The 24,513-nt window shown below is 47.3% G+C and overlaps 1 protein-coding gene across 7 annotated transcripts in view; it reads right to left on the bottom strand.

Annotated features, from left to right (window-relative positions):
- Window positions 1-216: 216 nt before the first annotated feature.
- The window catches only part of LOC116955526 (tyrosine-protein kinase HCK-like), a 45,268-nt gene continuing 20,971 nt past the window's right edge, over window positions 217-24,513 (bottom strand). For all 7 annotated transcript variants that reach the window (XM_032976662.2, XM_032976693.2, XM_032976668.2 and 4 more), the window contains exons 7-13: window positions 23,064-23,213; window positions 20,721-20,873; window positions 19,659-19,838; window positions 14,511-14,587; window positions 7,326-7,479; window positions 5,581-5,712; window positions 217-5,321 (exon numbers count right to left, since the gene is read on the bottom strand). In XM_032976662.2, the coding sequence (XP_032832553.2) occupies window positions 5,119-5,321; window positions 5,581-5,712; window positions 7,326-7,479; window positions 14,511-14,587; window positions 19,659-19,838; window positions 20,721-20,873; window positions 23,064-23,213 (1,049 nt within the window). In that variant the 3' untranslated portion in view covers window positions 217-5,118. The remainder of the gene's footprint in view (window positions 5,322-5,580; window positions 5,713-7,325; window positions 7,480-14,510; window positions 14,588-19,658; window positions 19,839-20,720; window positions 20,874-23,063; window positions 23,214-24,513) is intronic.

The following is a 24,513-nucleotide window of genomic DNA, read 5'->3' as shown; positions in this document are numbered from 1 at the left end:
AGACGTCTTGGGAGGAGGTGGGAATACCTACAGTTTACCCAACCACACACGACCTACCAATCAACTCACTGTGGTTTACTTCGAAGGCTTGTGGTCATCATCGAGCCCTTACAAAAACGGTAGAACCACAAGCTCCCAAGCGAAATCACGTGGGCAGCGACCATTGGATATAAAACACGCAAACACAGAGTGCATTCAGGCAACACTGCAAATGGCTGGAGTTAGTTGATCGGCTCTTACACTTTATTAGGAAGTTTTTTTTTTTCCAGAAAACAAAAATCTTCAGCGTATCCTAACACAGTGAAGCTGTCTTTAAGGCTGGCACTAGAATCCAGGTGACGAGTGTGGAGTGACTGATTGTGGCGTGTGGAGATACTGCCAGGGTGCTGCTGAGCTCACCAAAGGCTGGAAATCATGGTTTGCCCTGGAATCAATTGGGCCTCGTGTGACGTACGTGGAAATATAGAGAAAGCCCCTTTTGTCAATCCACTGCTGAATGAAAGGCTTCCCACACTCCTCCGTGCGGGTCATAGAGGTTATTTGGCAATAATGAATGTCACCAATGGCCAGTGTGGGTTGGTGAAGGCGTGGATCATAGTGCAGTACAACAAGCCGTTCTGTTGCACTATAGCCCTCTTGCCGACAGCCATATGAAGTGGGCGCCACAAGATTCAAGTGTCTGGTCACCTCACTCTCTCCTGGATTTTAGAGCTGATTAACAAAGATGGCTATAACTTATTATCATCATTACTTTACAATCACACGTTAGATGGAAAATATATTTTGAACACGAGCGTGTTTGAAAAGGCGGCAAGGGAAACTTGCTGTGTTAGAATGTCAAAGCGGGTTGTTTTTTTAAATCGTATCCAACGCTTACCAAAACAAACTTACAAAGCAAGCTAGGGAATGGGTCACGATATATAAAATATAACTCTGAACAACATTACGTCGTTTAAATAACCAAAACAGAAGCCGTGTATATCGTTCTTTGCTGAATCGCAAAAGGAAGCTCTTTCACATTAATGGCAGCTTTATCAAATACAAGAAACCCAGTGTCAGCCCGTGACGTTAAGCACTTGACAATTCGGTACCACTTGGGGACCTCAGTTCTTCTTAAGAGAACTGGGAGAGAAAATAATCTGCTGCACCGTCGACGATTACTCAATTCGTCACCGTCAGCCTTCCTCTCCCTCCAACAAATACGATGGAATCTCTCCGGTAGGCTCTTGGGTTGTGTCTCCGCGTGCCGGTCGGCATTTGTTTGACGCTTCGCTCCACATGGCCACCCGATGACCCACAGCAACGAGAGGAACACCATCGACTCGAGATGTATAAGAACGACAAACCTCAAAGACTGGGTGACCCGTAAAATGACATGACGACATTTTTGGTGTGAATAGAAACACCTCTTGAAAAAGCTTCGCAAGCTCCCTGGCGCGGAACGTCGGGCATCAAAGCCAAAACAGCACATCACTGAGAGGCAGGCAGCACAACAGCAGCAACCTAAACAAGTTATTCCTACATTTTATGTTCTGTTCAAGGCTTGCGGCTCAACATTGAATCGTACATATTTCAGCTACAAACCTGGATTTTTCTTAAAATGTTTTGTAAAAATGTTAAATCGAGTAGCTTAAATGTATACGTTGACTATGTGCCTAATTGTGTTATTAATTCCCTTTTAAAAAGCTTCCAGTAAAAAAAGATGATTACATGTTTCTGGAATGAAAAAAAAGTTTAATTCAATGCATTATATTCTGTTGCGTGTTGGCACATTCGGGTCACCGATAGTTATAAATTTACGTTTTAAAGGAACTTTGAAGAGAGAAAAAGCGAAGTACTGTACAGTGCAGGAGAATGGGGAACCCAGATAAACCCATGTCCTCTTATCAGCAGAACGAGGCCAACCATGCTGCTTCCTGAAAACATCACCACTGATCAACTTGCCTGTACAACACCCTCGCACGCACATTTTACCCACTATCACACACGAAGACAAACATGCTGTTGGGGCAAGTGCTGTTAGCGAGCCCCTGTGCAAACCACCCACCCCGACACAAAAGGGATGGGTAGATAGCACCACGACGCACCAGGTACTCATTTGAGGCTGAGTCAACCTAGGGGAAGCCCAGACACCTGTTCAGATAATCGTCACTGGTGTTGGCCGTGAGCGGGAATCGATCTCGGGTCGACGGGCTCGTGGCGAGGCACGCTAACCACTGCGCCACCGCTCCCACAACTATCACCACACACACATTCATTTACACACAAAGACAACAAAGATCCCACGCATAGCCGTAATAACAGGCTGTTGGGGCGAGCGCTGTTAGCGAGCCCCTATGAAGGTCGGCACAGCACACGAGGGGGTGGGTGGCCAGCACCACGCGCCCGACCGCCGCCGTTGTCTCCCCGGTGGCGATGTTTACACACCGAAGGCCAACACGCACATGTTTATTATGCCGCCTACTCTCGCCAAGCAGCCACGCACGGCTGCGGGGTGATGAGGGCAGTGGCGCGCAGTGGAAAAGTTTCTCGCCGCGTCCATGACCCCGGCGCGTGGCCATGAAATCGGTGCGATGGTGTTCCACGTTTTCCCAGTGAACCGGCCAACGCAATTTTCAGCTTTTTCACGTGGGGCCAGGTGTGGTGTGGGGAGTGCCTGTGTACCATTCAATTTAAATCTTGTCGGTCACAACTGGGAAAATCATGGCAGGAGTTATTAAGCTAATGTCCTAACAATTAGTCGATCAAACTTACATGTTAACGAACAATTTATTCGCAGGCCTTTTTTCATTCCACTGCTGGATCAAAGGCTTATCCCCCCCCCCCCGCCTGCTGATGTGACCATACTTCACCATCCTGGTCAGTGCAGGTTGGTGAAGCATGGCGATGAGCTGGAGCAGAAACCTGTTCAGATATTACTCGCCGATCATGATAGCCGTGGTCGGGAATCGAACTAAGGTCGCCAGAATGAAAATAAAAGACATCACGAAAAGCAGAGGTCATGGGAGCAGACCCCAACCTCCACGAAGTGGCAACCTTTGCGAACGACGGGCCACGCCCGACTTCCTGTCTTAGTTGTTGTTTGCTTTGTTCAAACAATGCTAACAGCTGCTGCTCACCGGCAACAATGCGGAACACTCACCCACTCACCGTAAGAATAAATGCCAAAGCCACTACAGCCAGTACCACCCCAGAGACAAACGGGAGCAAGACAATCCATTGTGATGTCAGGTGCCAAAAAACACACGAACGCCGAACGTTTTGCTTGGTTATGACGCTTACCAATATTAACCCTCTCGTGCATCAACTATTAAAACAAAAAACCCGAGAGCTATTTTCTTTAGTTTAATGTGATTTTAGGAGAAGCGCCCCCTCCCGTCCCTTCCCAAAAACGTGTTGAAATAAAATTTCATTTAAATCGTAGCGGCTTCACCGCAGTGGACGTGAACGCGTGAAGCAAAGTTAAACGTAACCAATGCGATTTGACAAAACGCGGACCCGTGTCAAAAACGCCCACAGTGGAGAAGTCCACCGTCCGCTTTTTAAAATTGGATTTTGCCATATTCGCGTATTGGTTTCTAAACAGCATACAGCGCTTTGTTTAGATTAAGGCCCTGTTTTTGGTATTTTTGTGTGTGTGACGCGGCTACGTAGCGTCACACGTAGTTCAGAAAAAACCCGATTTACGCTCTCGCATTAAAAACATTGCAGAATACTCTGTAACAAACCCATTACTGTACAGTGCGGTCATGATTCGGTTCTGGGTGATGTGACGGATGCGTGTGGTCCCAGTGACAAACCCGGATCCCTAAATTGGACTCGATGAACACAATTTCACGGAGCTGGTGCAGGCCTTCACTCGCAAGTGGGCCACTGTAGGGAACATATAATAAAACCAACTGTGGGTCTCAATGTTAGCAAACTCTAGCAGGTTGAGCCCAAACGATTTTGATTTGTGTTATATATTGCAACAGTCTTGTGTATGTTGATGGAACAAAACATGACAGCGTTATAAATCTTTGGCAAAGTGAATAACTTCTGAATTGATTTCAAGGCATGAGACCGAGGCCACGTCTTTCACGGTGTCAGAAGGTAACCCTGGTGTCAGAAGTTAACCCTGGTGTCAGAAGTTAACCCTGCTCCCGCGGGGAGAGGTTAATGTCACACGAATCGTTAAGCGGGGGTTCGTTCACCCCACGTGTGACCCTGTACGCGTACGCCCTGCCTCAACATTTAAATTGTCTGGCATGAGCCCTCTTAAGAAGCCACATTATCATGAAGTGGATCTCGTTCTACGAGTACTGCCAAAGCAGTGTGAGTTTTGATGACCTGGGATAACGGCTTTCACAGCTCCAATCGGTGATACGCGGCGTTTTATGCGGAGATCCCCAAGCACAAATGCAGCGGAAGCCAACGCTACTCACCACGAGCAGAACGTTGTCGCCTATGTCAAATGTGTAGTTGGAAAAGGCATGGTGTTTTATGTAACAAAAATATAACATTTGAGCATTGTTTAATGAAGCAAAAGTGGTCTTGTGACTGTAGCACAAACGCACTAAGCCACGACCACAGGTCGCTTGTGCAGACTCTAAACGCGAGGTCGTAGCTGTCAGCTGTCAAGATGAATGCTCTCAAAACAAATCACAGACCCAGCACAAATTAAAACTGCTGACACAAAGAAAATGAAAAACGGTGATAACAACGCGCATGCTACGGATGTTACTTATTTATGGTATTTCCACAGCTGTGCACTGGGAATACAATTTGTCTAAGTGCTCATGTGCATTTGTGTGCATCCTGTAAGCGGCACATTTGTGTTATGCGCGTACTATTCATACGAGCGTATACACGCGCACGTGTGCAGTGTGCACATGCATGCACGTAAAATGCCAGGAGAAAAAAAGAAAAAAACCTGTGTTCCTACATTTGTGCAATGTGTATTTCATTTACCGTACGTGCACATTTGCATAATGTGACCAGACACACACACGTGCGCACGCGTGCACAAAGTGTACTTGACGTGCGATCGCGATCCCGCGCGCGTGCGTCACGATTCACGTCGCAGGGGCGCCGTGCGCGCGCCGCAGGCCGCTCGCGCCGTTCCTCGCTCTCCGCGCCCTACACCTGCTGCTGGTACTGGCCCTCGGTCGACGTGAAGAAGTCTTCGAGCACTCCCTGCAGGTACTCAAACGTGGGCCTCTCCTCGGGCCGCTCCTTCCAGCAGTCCATCATGACGCCGTAGAGCTGCTTGGGAGCCTGCTCAGGGCACGGCATGCGGTAGCCGCGCTCTAGCTGCCGGATCACGTCCGAGTTGCTCATGCCTGAAAAATGCGCGCGGACGCGCACGCACGCACGCAAGCACGCACGGGTCACAAACACTCGCAAAGGTCACGGGTAGACACGCAGAAGCATGCACAGGTCATAAGCAGGCATGCAGACAGACGCAGGCACGCGTGCATGAAACCTGGGTCACGTTGATCGTTGTCTCGGTGTGTTGGGTACGACTCGGAATGTTTCATGCTGCGTCCGTCATTTCCCAGGCGTGCAAAGGGTTGATAACACAGCGCGCGCAGTCCAAACCTGGGTAGGGGATCCTGCCGAAGGTGATGATCTCCGTTAGCAAGATGCCAAAGGACCACACGTCGGACTTGATGGAGAAGGAGCCGTAGTTTATCGCTTCGGGCGCCGTCCACTTGATGGGGAACTTGGCACCTGCTCAGTTTGAACAAAGCCAAGAGAACGCAGAGAAAAGGTGATCACCGAGCCACACAGAAGAGGCACCAAAGACAAATATCCTCCTTTCGCCTAAATAGACTTTTAGGGGAAGCGCTCTTAGCGAGCACCTATGAAGGCTGGCACGGCACACGAGCGGGTGGGTGGCCAGCACTACGCCCGACCGCCTTTGTCTCCCTAGGGGAGGCCCAGGAGCGGTTCAGATAATCGTCACTGGTGTTGGCCATGAGCGGGAATCGAACTCGGGTCGCCGGGTTCATAGCGCAAGGCGCTAACCGCTGCACCACCCGCCTCCACACGTGGAAGAGGCACCGCACGCACGCACACGCACAAACTGTCATGAGGGATGAACGAAAGATTCTGGGCCGAGCTGGGCATGGTGACGTACGCTCGTAATCAAATAGGGCTTTTGAGTTGGGGTATCGCGCAGGATGTCAGCAGGGCGGCCTAGGGTATCTAGGAACCCCTGGGTGACCCTGTTTTGACTCCACTTCGCGGCAAAATTGACAAAGATGTGGGCCTTGTGTGAGACCGTCTGTGGAACTTTGTTTGTTATAATCTCATAATAGGAGGGCTTTCTCCAGGTTTCTTCGTATCTTGCCAGGTGAAAACCAATCCTTAAAAGTGAAGCAATCATCCTTATTTAGAACCCTCCTATAAAAGTCTTGAGGCTCAGCAAGTCTTTCCTGAACGACAAATGGATGCCACTTCCTAGAAAGCTAAATTACACAGGAAGCCAAGAATGACTACTTCCTTCCACGTCCTAATTTGATACAAACCCCGATTTGTACAAGGAGTGTACATATTTGGTCTGGTGTAAAATCACTTTTCTGAAGCCTCTTCACTGTGCAATGATTTTCATTCGGTGTTTTCTTGGCAACGTATATTTTTGTACTCATAAATATTTTTTGTAACTTAAATTTGTCATTTATTTGGTGTTTTTATGGTGTTTTCAGCAGGGAATTTTAGTAACTAGTACAAATATTTGTGCTCGTATTTACACCCCAGGTCTCCCTTGCAACAGATAATTTTGTGTAATTTTGGTCTTAAGTCCGGTCCTAAACCAAGGCCATTGTTTGGATTACACACCCCACCTACGGTTTCTCTGACCAAGTTTCACAATGATAATCTCTTAGTGAATCCGTCAACATACTTGGCATGACAGTTGCATCTGCTGTAAGATTTTCATGGGATGCTGCCGCATTGGGGGAAAGGTTCTCGGCATGCTGGCCTTGTAATCCTGAGGTCACCTGTTCCGTTCCATCTCCCGGCATGGCAGGTACGTTTCTTTTTTAAACCCCCCCCCCCCGCCGCGCTTCTGTCTATCCAGCAGTATAAATAGGCACGCCATAGTTAGTTGATTGGCAGGCCGCGTGTGGTGGGCTAATTTGTGGGTGCCCCCTACCTCTTCCAGGATGTATGGCCAGCGTGTACGAATAGGTCCCTTCTGCCAGCAGTGGCGTGAGCAAGACATTGCAAGGCTGCGCCTTAACTTTTTACTAGGCTAGTCACAAGCTAGTTGCTTTGCATAACAGACGTTTGTTCAGGCCCATGCCCAGCTGCTGTGCCTAGAAACGCGAGCGGTTGTGCACCTTCTCTCGCCGTGTACTCGTTGTCCTCGATGATGCGGGCCAGCCCGAAGTCGGCGATCTTGCTGGCGAGTTGCTCGTTGACCAGGATGTTGGCGGCGCGGAGGTCTCGGTGGATGTAGTTCTTCCTCTCGATGAACGCCATGCCCTCGGCGATCTGTGAACGTGAGGTGCGTTTCGTGCAGTCAGCGCCGTTTGGATGTGTGACTCGGCCTCTGTGCTAAGTGAAGAGCAGTGGCGTGGGGGTTGGTGCACTGCGCTACGGGCCCGGGGACCTGAATTCGATTCCCGCTCACGGCCAACACCAGATTATCTGAACCGGTCCTGGGCCTCCCCTAGGTCGACTCAGCCTCAAATGAGTACCTGGTGCGATGTGTAAACATCGCCGCTCAGGAGACAAAGGCGGTCGGGCGTGGTGCTGGCCACCCACCCCCTCGTGGTGCTTCTAGATTTGAAGTTTTCGTGACTGCAAGGATCCATACTCTTTGGTTCTTTCGGTAAAGTCACGTCGGTAAAAATTAAATAAAATTAAATAAAACAAAGCAAAAATGAAAACAACTAAATTAAATCACGACGTTTCGGGCGCAACACAAGCGTCCGTCATCAGGTGGGGACAACCACAACGAAAAAACAATCAGGTGCTCGCTAAGAGCACTTGCCCCAACAGACTCTGTGGGGGATCTTTGTCTTGCGTACACTTGCACGCGTATGTTCTCGTGTGTGTTTGTCCAGTCAGAATTGCTAAATGTTAGTATCATACAACGGGCAAATTTAGAATACAGTTTTAAATAGCAGGACATTAACTGACCGTACTTTATTCACGAGTGCATTTTAACGAGCGTCCATGCTGCAATTTGCGTTAATAGGCAGGGGTGAGGTGGATTGAAGCATTGCAGGACCGCGATGGCGACGATGTAGGAAGGCCGTTATCCAGCAGTGGATAGACAACGATGGAGTATGCTTGGCAGAAGCGAAGAGTGTAAGAAACAATAAACAGTCGATAATAGTGTCCAATACAAAAACGTGTAACAGAGTTCCTAAGTCCCTCTACGATCGGTTATGTAATCTCTCGGGCACATTTACTGGTTCATCTGATAAAAGCAACTGCTGCCTTCATTTGATCAAAACTACGAGGGGTCAGGGAGGTGTTGGTTGCTAGTTATTTCTTAAAAGCATTGGCTCATCAATCTTTGACGTTGAGGAAAACGGGTAAAGTTACGCTTGATGCGAGAGAGCCGGAGAGAGCGCACACCCCGGGTCCTCGCTCAATCTGTCTCGCCGCGTCCATGCAGCTTTGCATCTTCAGCTCCAGTCTCACGCCAATTATGGCCATGGGTTGTTGTTGTTTAAAAAAAAAAATCAGCACGGCAGGAAAGGAATGAAATATAGGCGCCCCCCTGTCGAACGAAACAACACGGCGCGCACAGCCTACGGTGGACTTAAGAACCCTGTTTGGTCATCCACAGATTTGACGTTCAAAACCGATTCGTCAGCCATGTTCTACCCACTGCTGGATGAAGGCTTCCCCAAGCGGAAACAATCTCTCAGGCTTCTGCGATGCCACAATCCATGTCACTTCTGCGCCCTGTGGTCGTCCGGCAGGGCGCGTTCCCTCCTCCTGTTGCTAAACCGTCATTAGTCTCGAGCGACGCGTCCTGCCCAAGCACACTCTTCTTCACAGTCCATATTATTAGGAAGCCACTGGAGCTACTATGCACTCTTAAATCACCTCAATTGAAAACTAATTTCTTTAGAACTGCTTATTGTGTTAAGTTTGTTGTCCTTCACCTGCGCCTCCGATGAGCACGGTTGGCTATGCACGGTGCGAAAGAAGTTCAACATACATGCATATGATGTCCACACGTGCTCTTTTTCTGTCTCGGTGTAATTCCAAGCATGGACCTCTTTGCATCTTTTAAATATTTATTTACCACCTTCTTTGTCCGTGTACGTGTTTCCAATTTGATATATCACGCACTGATTGAAAATGTACTTTATTTAGGCACAATGGTAATGCCACTCTCCATAAACAGATTAAATCCATCTCGGTTCACCTTCAATAATGGATCCAGCTATACAGATAATAATTTGTTTTCCATTCATGTCCCACGAAAAATTATTTGAATTTGCTCAAAGTGACCAAACTGAATTATTATTATTATTCTCAGTCAACAAAAAATGCTTTGAATCGAGCCGTTTCCAAATCGTCTATATTGTTTTTCGTACGTTGCGATTTGGTTCCTGGAAAGTTTGCAGCCCCTATTGCAGTTCAGTGATGCCACGTGCACTGCACTGTAACTGTAGATTTATGAATCCTATCAAAATCATAACATTCAATCGAGTTGTTTCATGGGGTGAATTGTTAATATCTGCAAACCACTTAATTAACACCTGCCTCCGGATTGCTCACTCTCCCTTGCAATTCAGATTAAAGTCTGCTTTAATATTGCTGTTCATGAGGGACTCTACTGAAAAGGGTTCCGTGAGTTTATTAAACGTCTATAATTAAAACAGTTCTAAAGCGTGGCACATACATGACTGCACTGCAGTCTTAATAACATGGTGCTTGAAATGCAAACTAAATTCAGTTTTGTAAAATTCCCTTAATTAAAATGCTTTCAAAATCCAATTCCTCTTGCAAGTGTCTTAATCGGATTATAGAGCACAGTATTGTGGAGTGGATTTATATTAGTATTCATCAGTGGGCTGACCTGAATTTTATTCTCATTCAGAATTGATGTGCAAAATATTGCATTTGAGAGTGGCCGAGTGGCTGAAGGGGTTGGAGGTTCTGAGCCACCGCTGCTGTAACCCTGGGTTCGCGTATAGGTTTCAGCCAACCAAAATTAAACTGGGTTCTCCAGTGTAGTGAATTGTCTCAGCTTGGTCATCAACGACTACACAAAAAAAAACGATTGTTAGGTTTGGTTCATCATTCATTTATCTTATTCCAGCTCTAAAAAAAAGAACTTAATTCTGAGTGTTGATAGTGACTTCAAGAAGTAGTTATATGACATCAACTTCCAGGTTTATTCTTTCATGTGGTTAAGTGAGTAGCATCGATATAAAGTGCTGTGAATCCAGACCGCTGACTTCAGGGGACACAACGATTGTGGAGACCGCTAATGCCATCAGATAACGCTTGCAGTGGACACCAGTTCACAATCCCTTCCCAGCGTTCATTGTGGCACGCTGCAGAATTGCATTTTGGGTAATTTTTTATTCAATTTTTAGGAAAAAGGGGATTGCACCTGCTGTGGTCGGTTCGGACATGGTTTAAGGTAACTCATTTCTCGGGTCATTCTCTCACGCATGGTGATGCACTGCTAGCTGTGAGAGTTCCACACTGTATTTCTTTGTCTGGTGATAAAATGCAAGCAATCAACTGGAAAATTGTTCTTTCCACCCGTTGCAAAGGTTCGTGGTTTGAACCCAGTGGCCATCTTAGTTAATACTCTTATTACATTATCAATAAACACACAATACACGCCATCTGCTTTGCAGTGAACGTTAAAGATTCCGTGACGTTAAATAGGTCATGTGTACCAGTGTCGAGGTCCATATTTGTAAGATTTGAAAATGATTCCACTTGAGGTAAAACCACATAGCAACATCTCTCCCGACTGGCAGAGCACATTTCTCTGTGAGACTAAGCGCCTTCCTTTCAGCCTTGCTTGATAAGAATGGCACAAATACCAAACGTAGTGAATTATTATGAATTAATGCACTGTATAGGCCTACTTTTAGTCATAAAGCAGCATTTTTCTGTATCTGCCTCTAGGCAATGCCCTTCTAGAATTCCCTTCATCAACCTTTCATCTCTGAGAATGTGCCCACTTCACATATCTATCTTTTTCGAATTAATTTTCAAATCTAGGGACCAAATAATTCAAATTCAATTCCAATACATGTCAATTTTACTATCTAACCTTATGCCCACATTTCACTTGAGCTAAAACAAGTATATATTTTTTTACAAATTTCTCTCCACCCAATACCTCTAGACCTCGCATAGATTGTTGCCCATTGGAGGCCACCCTCCCAGGGTCAGACACTAGGCCGCAGTAAACGGGGAGATGCACAGGAGGGCATATGGGGAGGAAGGGGGGCAGAGGAGATGCATGGCATTGATCGAATTTAAGATATTTCATTTGCATATTAGACGGGGTGAGTGGGGGGCCTCAAGTCTGTGCGACTGTTCCTGGACCAGCACAGCTTGGGTACTGTAGTCAAGGAAACGAGGCGATCGGTTGCCGTGTACCCCTCCTTCTCTCACCACTGTACTCCCCTCCCTGCCCTTCAATTTAATCTCAATGGTGTCATTGATCACATGCACTCGGGCAAATCAAAAAGGAGTCACATTTTTTTTCCCCTTCTTTAACCCTAATGCATTTTTTTCCTTTTTTCCTGCTGGCTCTGCTTGTAACAGAAAAAAAATACACACATGCATGCAACGGAACACTACAGCTGTACAGAAATATCTTATCTTTCAAAAACAACAAAACGAATTCAACGGTGTTACGTACACCAATTGCAGAATGTGTGTTTTCCGTTTGCGGCGCATATATTCGGAATTGATGTTAGAGCGTATATAAACAAGTTCGTTACAGGAATGGGAGTTTTTAAAGGCTCAGTGATTTCTGAAGATAATCAGCTTCTCAGGACATGAAAAGCAAAAGATGCCCGTGGTTTGTGAGGCCTCACCTCTCTCACAGACAAAGAGGGTTGCCATCTCTGAGCTACAAAAAAACTGGGATATATAATTGGAAGAAGAATATCTCACAATACCGGCAGGGATGGGAAAACTACATGCAAATGTGTTGCCCATCGTGGTGAATTATTAAAAAAACGACAACAACCGGGACTTTTAATGGCCCGGGAAGACTTGCAGATATCCCAGGATAGCCACCTTAAATAAGTAAAAAATATATTTTTTAAAACACGCTTTTAGGAAATGTACTATTAATTGCAAAACTCCACGACTCCAGGAAGTGGCCCCGAAGCTCGCCATAACGTAAGGGACCGTGGCCAATTACAGCCAACGCCAGTTGACCGTGGACAATTAGACCCAAGCCGAAACATAACATATAAAAAAGAATGTTAAAAAATATAGATTTTTTTTATTTTTTTATGATAAAATATAGTATTGTCATCAGTATGACATAAGTATACCAAGTTTGCAGTCGATACCACATTGGGAAGTGGGTTAAAATTGAGTTACAAGATTTGAGGATACAACAACGACAACAACAGACAGAGTGATTTAAAGGAAAGCTTGTCAAAAAGAGAGCGATCCTGAGAAAACCAGGACAAGTGGCAACCCCGACAGGTAATTAATGTAAACCAGGAAATTGACATTGAAGTGACCACGAAGAGTAATGCGGAATTCGCCACGCCACCCGTCACTTTTGAAGGTCATTCTTAGTTATGATTTATTTACTATTTTATTACATCTATTCATTATTTGTCGAGTTGCACCGAACAACATTGGTGGACATCTTAAATGACGCATTAACAATGGAAATGTCACATCATCAAGAACCCGAAGCCTCTTAGATAAAGAGGTGGAGTGAAACAGTGTCCACTGCCAATGCCAAAGGTCACCAAGATATGTGCCCTTAACATCTAAACACAGTGGATGGAGCGATTCTGCAGTGGATGGAGCACATCGCTACGAACCCCGCGAGCTGAATTTGATTTACGGCCACGGCTAACAACGGCAACGGGTGATACCTGAATTGGTCATAGCCCCCCCCCCCCCCCCCCCCACCTTCATCTACCTGCTCCTGACCAGTTCGGAGAAGTGTGGTCAAACAATTATCAGCACCGACACAGCATGGAGAGGCTTTTATCCAGCAGTGGATTTACAAAAATATACTATTTGGTTCTATTCGGTAAAGTCACGTAGGTAAAAAATATATATAACAAAAATCACGACGTTTCGGCCACAACACAAGTGGCCTTCATCAGGTGAAGGGACCGTGCTGTCATGAGGACAGCGTTGGATTGAAAACAGCCAAGCCCAGGTCGCGTCCTTTAAGCTGTGTGGGAGGAAGCAAAACGCTTGACTGTGTTCACTCCAACACTGTCCTCATGACAGCACGGTCCCTTCACCTGATGAAGGCCACTGGTGTTGTGGCCGAAACGTCGTGATTTTTGTTATTTTTACCTACGTGACTTTGCCGAATAGAACCAAAGAGTATGGATCCTTGCAGACACGAAAGCTTCAAATCTAGATATTACAAAAATATGTTTACAATTTTTTTTTTATCTAATCACTCCTCTGTAATTGCTACAAGGAACTATGGCATCTAGAACTCTTGCACACTTTGCCTGTTCCGCTGTAGCCTCGTCCCTTCACACTCAGGGTACACTCACTCCTTGGAGCCACTCACATCAATGGCCATAATACGGAACTACCACCAATACGTTTGGCTGTTCAACACATTAAATTGACACTCACCGGGGTGTTTACAACCAAAGAAACAATTAGCAGGGCATATGAAAGGTTTGCCCTCATTGTTGATCGAGCGCCCTTTATTATAACCGAGTTCTGTGATGTCACCTTCCGGGGCCATTCTCTGACACTAAGCGATGCACTCTTAGCTGTGCAGTTCTGGATGGAAACATCTTCGTCTCATACCACGTGACACAGAGTGCAGTGGAAATACTTTAGTGGTGGGGGGGGGGGGTGGAAAATAATAATGATTTACAACCCTTTATAAATCTGTTGTGTCGGCCACAGGGGGCTATTTGACCGTACTTCACCACATTGGTCACCATGTGTTGGTGAAGGATGAAGGGGAGACAGGCCCAGGAACGTTTCTGATATCACTCGGCTTCTGATGGGAATCAAACTATGGTAGCCCAGTTCATAGCGCAGTGTGTGAACCACTGTACCGCCGCTCCGCTCCAGTAATTAAGTTTATATATAAGGATGGTGTTCACGTGATTGCTCAGTTACTGCCATCATGTATCGACTGGCATCACGAAGATTCAGTAGCTGTGGCTGCAGTTTCAGTGGGCGAGGCCTGGGTACTCGTGGGCCATGCAATCAGAGCCAAGCTGCATTGCAAATAATACAAATAATGCTGCTGCAGTAAACTAACAAAAACACGTTATTAAATCGATGAATCAATGGGATCGTTGTTCAGTGCCCAGTGCTTGGGAGTGAGGTGATATTCTTACCTGGGCAGCCATGTCAATCATCTTGGGCATCGGCAAAGTGCTGCCCTCTGTGCTCTTCAGGTAGTCGAGCAGGCTTCCTGTGAGGGGACGAGACGAACGCACGCACGTGAGCGCACGTAGAGAGAGAGAGAGAGTGTATGCAATGAGGATCATAAGGGGACGTTCCACCGCATGGGTTTTCGCAGAGTCAGAATAAGCTCCCAGCACACGGAATTAAATTTCGGACGCCATGCCGAACATAGCAGGGTACTGCCCTGAAGCAATGTGTGAGATAATTTAAGGAAATAGTTGAGCAGAATGCCGACCTTAGAAAAAAACCCCACAAGGCTTCCTCATTGCTGCAACAGTGGTGTTTCCATCGCTGACATAGCAAGTTTCGCAAGCGTTTCTGCATATGACACACATTTTCTGACAAAGCAGGTGTTTTCTAGTTAAAACTACCCTCCAAACCCCAAGAACACAATACATTCAAGGTCTGATGCAACACTTAAAATACGTGAAAATCCTTTGAGTACGTTTCAAAAACAAAATCCGATCATTTTGTGCGTAGTGGGAACTCATTTTCATAAGAATTACAAACTTCCTCCTGCTAATATTAACTTACAGCCCACTGTTAATTCACTGCTAGATGAACGCCTCCCCACACCAAATTGATCATGGTGGTTTGCCTGACCATACGTCACCACTTGGCAAATGCGAGCACCAACAACGCAAAAACATTTTCGAAAAAAACTACCAAGTACGTCAAGGCACGATGGAAACGAGAAGCCCGTTGACCGTTAACGAGAAGAGACAGAATCAGAAATAACATTACAAGGGGAAGAAAACGAGTGACACACATACTTATCAACAGTGACATTGGAAATGGCCGGATCATGCAGGAGAGACTAATCAACAGGGCTTCATTCCAGCCAAGGCTGGCTGGGTGGGTGACCTATACAATATTTGCACACCCCCGGCACACACCGCATTCATGATATCTCTCATCTATGGTCGTGCAACTCACTACTCTACGGGACGTCTGGCAAAAACATTACCAATCTTAATCGTGTATAAAATTCTCTGGCACGTGTCATGACGGCTACTGCAAGATGCGACCATGTCCATCCAGTGCTGGTTGAACTGCATTGGCTTCTGGTTGCCGAACGAATACGTAATAAGTTCGCACTCATTACGCACAAAGTGCTTCAAAAAATTAACCACAATACCTTTGCTGATCTCGTTAAGGAGCATAAACCATCACGCGAACTCTGGTCATCCTAGCAGCGGCTTTTGGCTAGCCATCGAACAATGAGGGTGACTGCATCGCGCGCTTTAAGATGCGCTTCTGCGGCCTCCGCACCTCCGATGAGCATGGTTGGCTACGTAAGGTGCGAAAGAAGTTCAACAAACATATGTGGGTACTAGTCACATGCCACCTTCTGGTTAACCAGGTACATTCAGGCCATTGCAAATAGATGACAGATGGATATAATTTGCAACGGACCAGATACTTGATGGGAAAATGAATAGAGAACGCCCAAAGCAGAGACGGAGCGATGGACGTGTGGACGTGACAGGCGTACTGAGGCGCTGGTTGGACCGGGGACATATCCGTAGAGTTGAATGGGACACGATTGGAATTGCCTTTGCCCAGCAGCGGGTCGCCTGGTTATGCAGGTCCTCCGGTTTTTCCCTCAACGTTTAGAAACATACTTTAAGAGTAATTGGCTGCTATAAATTTCCACATGATAAGCCACTTCATTGAGCTATCATTTGTGGCCAAGTCGCCTCTGAAAAAGAGCTTCATAGCTCAGTCGGCCTTATTTGGTAAAATAAAAAAAGAATATTAGTTTTGGTTTTGATAAACAACAAAACACTTCAACAAGCTGGTCCTTCGCCCACACCTCCAGGTGAGGAGCACAGTGCACTAACCACTACACTACCGCTACTACACACTCTCGCACGCACACATGCATGCAACACACGTGCACAGACTAACCCACACTCATATACAGGTTAAACATTCACACACAACCACATACACAGACATACTGCACGATACCATAATAATCATTGTGCAATAATTTTTTGTACCATAATTGTTGTACTTGTTGGTAAAGCGGTGCAGAATTTTACCCGCTGGAAGTTGCACTTCTGCAAACCAGCAAATGCACTCTACAATTTCCCGCATCTCCGATTAGCATGGTTGGCTACATACGGTGCGAAAGAAGTTCAACATACATACATACAGTGCAGATGAGTGATGGAAGTGGGTTCCCAGTATTGGTCTAGATATCACTAGCCTATATTGGCCATGGCTGAAAATCAACACTCAGGTCGCTAGGTCTCCATGGTGCAGTGTGCCAGCATCTGAGCAGTTGGAAAAATTGTCATGATTCAAGGCTTTGATTTGTTGAAAAATCCAAGTCGTTATTTGTGGACTTTGATGTGTGCATGACCAGGGCATGGTGACATCACGGGCATGAACATTGGTAATGAAATGCCCTCTCGTTGTATCCTCTGTGCCCTAAGAACGTTGCGAATATGGTACCAAGTGTACAGGGTCACTCGGCCCGGAACAACTCAACCCTCTCGTCAACCGATGCATCACCTCCGTAAGGGCTGGTGACTCGATTCCTGATTCAAATCGGATTTTTCCCATAAAAGTCAAAACTAGTGAATTTTATGTTTCTTGTTTTGGTTTTATATACACTGTACAAAATAAACACGTTCTTTTGAATTTGCTTTCAATTAAGATATTATCAACCAATAGAGAATGCCCTCAGTGCACTTCGGCCCACTGTAGAGTGTTCCCCATCGTCTTCTGCCAGCCGCTTCGTCCGTAGTGAGAGGTCGAGCGCAGCCCCAGGCCTGTGCCACTGCCTCTATCTGATGTCTCAGTTGTAGCCTGCACTGTTTTTGCCTTCTGTATGTTTTTGCGTTGTTTCTTGTTCACTGCCACGGCAAGGAATAGGACTGGAACGGGAGAGGAATGCAATCCGTGTCAACGTCGTGAGACAATGAGTCTCACAGGACGGGAGATGGGATTCATGTTTCAATTCTGCGTCAATCTCGACTGTGTACGCGTCAACACGATGCCAACACACAACACATCGTCACTATCACAGTGTTTATGTAACGATTCATAAACCAATCAAATTATTCCCCCACGACCGACACAGCACGTGAGGAGGCCTTCATCCAGGAGTGGATAACTAGTATTATTATTTATGGTTACAAAAGCCAAAGTGGCCATATTTACTTGGAAATACAATTTTCCACATCATATTTTCATTAGCTCTTTATGTCTAACACGCATGAATAGTTTTACAGCCGAACTAAAGAAGGCTGTCTGCAAAGACGAGACCTTTGATAGAAATGTTCTAAAAAACGCTATCGTAATTTTGTTTTAATCATCCCATTATTGAGGGCACAAGTCCACTCAAGCTCTAAGTTATAGCATTACAATCACCGAGTGAACGTTTTGAACGCGCTGAAGCGTTCGGGTTTCACAAGTGCCTGGCTGCCAGAAGTCAAACCTAAAGTAGAGACATTTGCGGATGTTACGGTGGTCACATTTTCCAGGAAGCACAAGAGGTTCATTGTGGCTTAACCCCTCAATTTGTAATCATACTGTCCTTTCACAACAGCGTCCACCTGGTGTGTGTGTGCGCACGTGTGCGTGCGTGAGTGTCCAATTGGGCAAGTTAGGAAAATGTCGTACTTATGTGTATGTTATTTTGTGTGTGATGAGGGTGTGAATGTAGAACCTGTGTATGAGACTGGCTGAGTCTGTGCAAGTGTGTTGCGTGTGAGTGGGTGTGCAAGAGTGTGCATGGGGAGCGGTGGTGTCGCAGTTAGTGTGCTACTCTACGGACCCACCGACCCGAGTTTATTTCCTTCTTATGGCCAACATCAGTGACAATTATCGACCCAGCCTCAAATGAGTACCTGTGTGTAAACATCGCCACTGGGAGACCAAAGCGGTCGGGCGAAGTGCTGGCTGCCCATCCCATCGTGTACCGTGGCGGTCTTCGTAGGTGCTTGCTAACAGCACTTGCCCCAAAAGTCTGTTGAGGTTATAACGGGGATCTGTGTGTGTGCGTGTGTGCGCGACTGAGCTTGAGCGAGTTTGTGTAACTGTACGATGTGAACGTGTGCACGAGTTTGCACGCATCTGTCAGTCATCTTAGTTAACCCGTATAATCTAGGTCTTTCCTGTCGCCCCCTACAAGTGAGCCTTCCACATTTTACGCTACATCACGGCGCACCTAGCCTGGCACAAGCGCTGTGGTGACGTCGCCGTCACTTAACGGCGAACGGCGGCTGTTGTTGTGTGCACGAGTGCGAGTGGATGTGAGCGAGGGTGTGCGTGGGTGTGCACGTGAATGTGCGCATGTGTGTGTGCAAGCATACCGCACGAGTACACGAATAGAGGAAACTTGGTTCCACATTACATGTGCAATGGAGCGGCTATTGACATTTCCAATTTGCATACAAGTTGCTCGACGGCAGTTGAAGGAAGCTTATGTTTCCCACAGTGGGTGCAATTTCATTTTAATGTGTCAGTTTCCTGCTCCCGACAATACAGTGTTGAATTTCTAAACCCAAACAGAGAAGTTTACAATCGGCACTTTGATAGTTACTCACAAAACCAACGCTCACGTGGGGTAGAAAAGAAGAATTTTGTTTTCCACTTCGTAACCTTACTGAGGAGTTGGGCAGGAGTTACGTGGCGGTGGAGGTGCTCGTTGTTCTGCTAAGTAAGAACATATCAGGCATGAGACCACAATGGGTTAGGGAGTCGTGTGCCATTCCATGGTGAGTAAGGAGACGATGCGAGGGGCAGTGGCCAGTGGTTTCAGAAAGTCTATCGCGGTGTCCTGAAGCTTTTAAACACAAATTTTGGGGCTACATGAATAGTAGGTGGGGCTGGCAGAGGAATGGGCAGTGCCTATGAGCAGTAGGCAGGGTCAACGTGATCGACAGGGGCTAGCAGGTGAATGGGCGTGGCTATTTAAAAGTGGGCGGGAATTGACCTGAGGAAGGGGCTGCCAGCTCGTGGTGTGTCCTGGCTGAGCCTCGCAGAAATTAGATGGCTTCGATCAGATTGAAAGCTCCTGAGTGTTATTTCGCGACGGGTGCAAGCGAGCATTGCGCACTCACCATTCTCCATGAACTCCGTGACGATGTAGATGGGTTCCTGTGTGACGACGGCGTAGAGGCGCACGAGCCGAGGGTGCTGCAGCGTCTTCATCAGGTTTGCTTCGTCCAGGAACGCCTCGGGTGACATGCTACCCGGCTTCATTGTCTTGATGGCCACCTTCGTGCGGTTGTTGTAAATGCCTGCGGTGAGACGCGTGGTGGCGGGAAAAGCGGGGGCGATGAATACACCGTGGCCCTGCACGAGAGACGAACGTTCTCGGCGCACAGGACTTGATCAAACTTGAAGACGAAAACACAAAAACAACGGCTCTCATCTTGCAGTTTTACACCTAGGCTGTGTGCCCCTGCAGTTCAACATGAGTGTTTAAGTTTGCTGATGAGGAATTGGTTAGTTGTTGGTTAGGGTCAATTGGGAGCACAAATATGAGTAGCTGGTTCGTCGGTTAGTTAGGGGTTAGGGTAGGGCAAGTGTTTGATTAGCTCGTGTGGTTAGGGGAAGGGTTAGTACTAGTCGTCGCTGTTTGTTTGGATAGTCAAGGATAGCGGTAGGGAAAGTGCTTTGCTGGCTAGCGTGCTCCACACCAAACATCCCGCCTCTCCTCCCGCCTCTCAGCATACGGCCTTCTCAGCGTGTGACCGCTCCCTGCCGCTGCTGGTGGTGGTGGTGGTGGGGAGTGGAAGTGTAGCGGTAAGCGCACTGCGCGATGAACCCAGCGACCCGAGTTCAATTCCCGCTCACGGCCAATGACAGTGACGAATTTCTGAACCAGTCCTGGGCCTCCCCTAGGTCGACTCAGCCTCAAATTATTACCTGCTGTGGTGCGTAAACATCGCCGCTGGGGAGAGAGGTGTGGTACTGGCCACCCACCCCCTCGTGTGCCGTGCCGGCCTTTCTCAGCGCTACTCGCTAACAACACTTGCCCCGAAAGACTGTAAAGGCTATACAGGGGGTCTTTGTCTTTGGTGGTGGCGTTTACCATATGTGCGCGTGCGTTTGCCCGCGCGTGCGTTTGCCCGCGCGTGCGTTTGCCCGCGCGTGCTTGCGTGGTGTGGAGGCCTCACCCATCCACACCTCCCCGAACTGGCCAGCGCCCAGCCGCTTGGAGAGCTTCAGCGAATCCCTGGGGATTTCCCACGCGTCCTTCTCCCACAACTGCTGCGGCTTCTTGCTGACGCACGGCCGCAGCAGCTTCTGGCACAGCCCATCCGAGTGGGCTAGGGGGCAAAGAGAGACGGCATTCAAACAACAAGTAGTCTACGCAGGGCATTATAGAACCTACAGCGGAGATTCCTTGAAATGTAATAAATACAGTTACCGCACAAGTGACGGAGGGTGCATGTCCGGTTGCAATATAACACACATATATGCAATATAACACACATGTATTTTTTTACCTACGTGACTTTACCGAATAGAACCCAAGAGTAATATAACACTCGTGTGTTATATTGTAATTCACTGCTTCATATTTACAGCTCTAAAAAAATTGTGTTTTATCACAACCGCTCTAACCATGATCAAACACTACAGTATTCAAAAACACGGTTTAATTATTTAAAAAATGTAAGCAAAGTGTTTTGTTTTCATTTGCTTGCTTAATTACAATTGTAGTTGATAACAAGATACCGCCTTTAAAGTTTCACTTTGTAAACACAAACAGAAGTCATCGTGTACAAGGGATATTGATAACTCCACGCGAATACCAATTATTTTTTTCTGTTCAATCTTGATTTTATGTTTACAATGTGTTTTTTTCTCGTAATCGTCACACAATCTCAAAAGCCAGAGAGGTATAATACTCTTGTTGACAGATGAGTGTTGACGGCATTAGTAAGGTCTGTGTTGCTGTTTGGGTCAGAGATCTGGACGTGAACAGAGCATCTAGAAAAAGAACCTCGATTTTCACGGCAGGTTCGTGTGGAGGATGTGATGATGTGCGACGTTTCCCTCCAGGTGCCCGGGACGCTTTTCTCGACAAAGCTCCCGGCACGTGGAGCGAAACGTCGGACATCGTGATGCGGTCACAACCCGCAAAACACACCGGAAAGGTAAACATCGTCGCATTACGGTAACGGAAAAATGCAACCCAAACGCGTAGCCGGCACTAAGCCGGAGTGCTCCGGTGCTGTGACCGTCAAGCTGTGTAACGACATCGCTGCGGTGACACACAGGAGCACTTCAGCTCTGGCTCTATTCAGTAATGGGTCACTCAGGACAATTGTCTTCTGTTGGCCTTGCTGAAAGGCAGTGTGGCATCAGCAGATTTCATAGCAGGATAGGGTGACAGTTAAACGTGGCTGGAGCTTGCTGTCGATGCAATCACGTGGAGGATATGGTTGTGATGGGTGGGACACGTGGTGTGCAGAGTGGAGGAGGTTGTGATGGGTGGGACACGTGTTGTGCAGAGTGGAGGAGGTTGTGATGGGTGGGACATATGATGTGCAGTTTGGAGGAGGAAGTGATGGGTGATGGGTGGGACACGTGTTGTGCAGGGTGGAGTGACACCGAGAGACCGGCGAGCAATGGGAAGAGCTGAAGCCAGATGGTGTTACACGGTCATAGTATGTCTTGGAGGTCGGGTGTCAACCTTGTAGCAGCTAAGAGATCGAACAGAAGGAGGTGGTGGCAAGGTGTGTGGCGCATCGACAGCGCTGCCCGTAACGTCCCTTCCTTCACTTTGGACACGCTATGCTGAGACGCTCTCACACATCCCAGTGTAGATTAAAAACGGCCACTGTTTGAGAATGAATGTCACTCAAGGCGAGCACTGCAAATACCTTTGTCACCTCCGATTAGCACGGTTGGCTACGTACGGTGCGAAAGAAGTTCAACATACATACGTCACCCTGTTAGCGATGTGGACATTCTACTCCAAGTGGATCTAGGAGCTCAGAGCAGTTATAGGCATTAGACTCAAAACTACTGAATTGGGGTCAACGCAAAAGATGTGCAGTAAGATAACCACACGCAGGCAAAGATGGCTTGTGAGTTAATTATTAGCTTTGGTGGTACCTTTGGCACCTATTCACGACTGTGTCCATAGTCATCATGCATTCGAAATGGACAGTAAGTTTTGTGTGCACAATCCCCACTCGCTCTCTTCACCTCGTCCAAACACACAGTCTGTGCGCAATCTCTGGTACGCCTCCGATCAACGTCCGTTTGATTGCTCGCAACTGGCAGATGGCGTCGAGGTGGGAGGCTGAGCTGTTAATCATCTCCAATAGATTTTATTTGTCACTCACTAAATCAGGTCATGCCCTCCGAAAAAAAACCCATGCTCTTTTTAAGGGGAATTTTTGCTACGTATTTTCCTGAATTATTACTTTTCTATCTTGAGTTACAAGTAGAATGACGGCCAAGAGGGTTTGGTGAGTGTGACACCGTGCGTGCAGCGTCTCTACCGGTGTAGTGCTGGATGAGGGCAAACAGGTCTGGGAACGTGAGGCGCGCGGAGATGAAGTATCCCCCATTGTCCAGCGTCCGGATCTTGTAATGCCGCACCACGTCGCCATTCGTGATGTCGTAGTCGCGCACAGACAGCGAATACGAACCTGGAATGAGCACAAGAGACACCAGCGGGAGACACGGAAACAATTGTGGATGTGGTCACATGGGGCTGAGGCTTGGCAGACACTTACTGAACACAGAGAACAAATGGAACTGATTTCTGCTGCGTGGGTTTGCACGATTGTGCTGTACAGCTCTCTGATGTTATCGGGTTGTACCACGCACGGTTCAGCATGATGTTCCGACGTTTCGCTCCAAGTGCCGGGAACATCATCCCAACAAAGCTCCCGGGGGCGCATGGAGCAAAACGTCGGACTTCGTGATGCGGTTACAACCCCGAAAACACATCGGAGAGGTAAACACCGTCACGTCACGGTAATGGTAAAAATGCAACCCAACGCGTAGCCGGTGCACAGCCGGACTGTTCCAGTGCTGCAGCCGTCAAGCTGTGTAACAACATCGCTGCGGTGACACACAGGAGCACTTCAGCTCTATTCGGGTAATGGGTCACTCAGGACATTTATCTTCTGTTGGCCGTGCTGAAAGGAAGCGTGGCATCAAATTTAGGGTAGAATCGCAAATGTGTCTTCGGATCAGCCAATCGAGCACAATCGGTAGATTTGATTTTAATCGGATTAAAAAAAGAATTGCCCACGTCGTTATTAATTTTAATTTGTAACCAATTTGATGCCGTTTTCTTTTAGCCCAATTGCACGCAGCCACGAAACACAACGCACTCTCTCCAAATTCCCTCACGCATGCGGAATCCAACCCCCTTGACGCCGGAAACCACCTGCCCTGCCGGTTGTTTTGTTTACACATTGGAATTTGTTTTGCTGATTTTCTGTACTTATTTAATCCCAACTCTCCCCTTGAAAAATAGACTCAATTTGGCTATGTAGATAAAAAAAGTACGGGCCTTTCGTCAATCCATTCCCATTAGCATGTTTTTGTCATGGACGATGTCTAACCACACTGTACCACACCGGTGAATATGGATCGGTGAAGGGGGGGGGGGGGGTGCCTAGCACTGGTCACAGATATCGCTCACCACTCACACTAGCCGCTGGCCCATAGTGCAGTGCGCAAAGCGCTGCCACCACCGCAGCTTCACCCCTTGCCCGGTTAGACGGTGCCAAAGGTCATCCCACGTCTGTCTATTTATCAATGAGAGAAAAAGAGGGGGAGGCCCTCGCCAAGCAGTGGGCAGTTACAGACTGCCGGCGGTGGAGAGATGAACCTTATGGTGGGACCCGAGGGTCCCGAATAAACGGAAGTCAAAATCGTCATTAATTTATTGTTGGCGACTCCGTCCCACCGCGCACATCAATGCCGCGGCCCACC

The sequence above is a fragment of the Petromyzon marinus genome, chromosome 3, assembly GCF_048934315.1.
Source record: "Petromyzon marinus isolate PM22_M1 ecotype Great Lakes invasive population chromosome 3, UKy_Petmar_22M1.pri1.0, whole genome shotgun sequence".
Classification (NCBI taxonomy): Eukaryota; Metazoa; Chordata; class Hyperoartia; order Petromyzontiformes; family Petromyzontidae; genus Petromyzon; species Petromyzon marinus.
The sequence above is the reverse complement of the archived record's forward strand: the minus strand, read 5'-3'. Positions and strand labels throughout refer to the sequence as shown.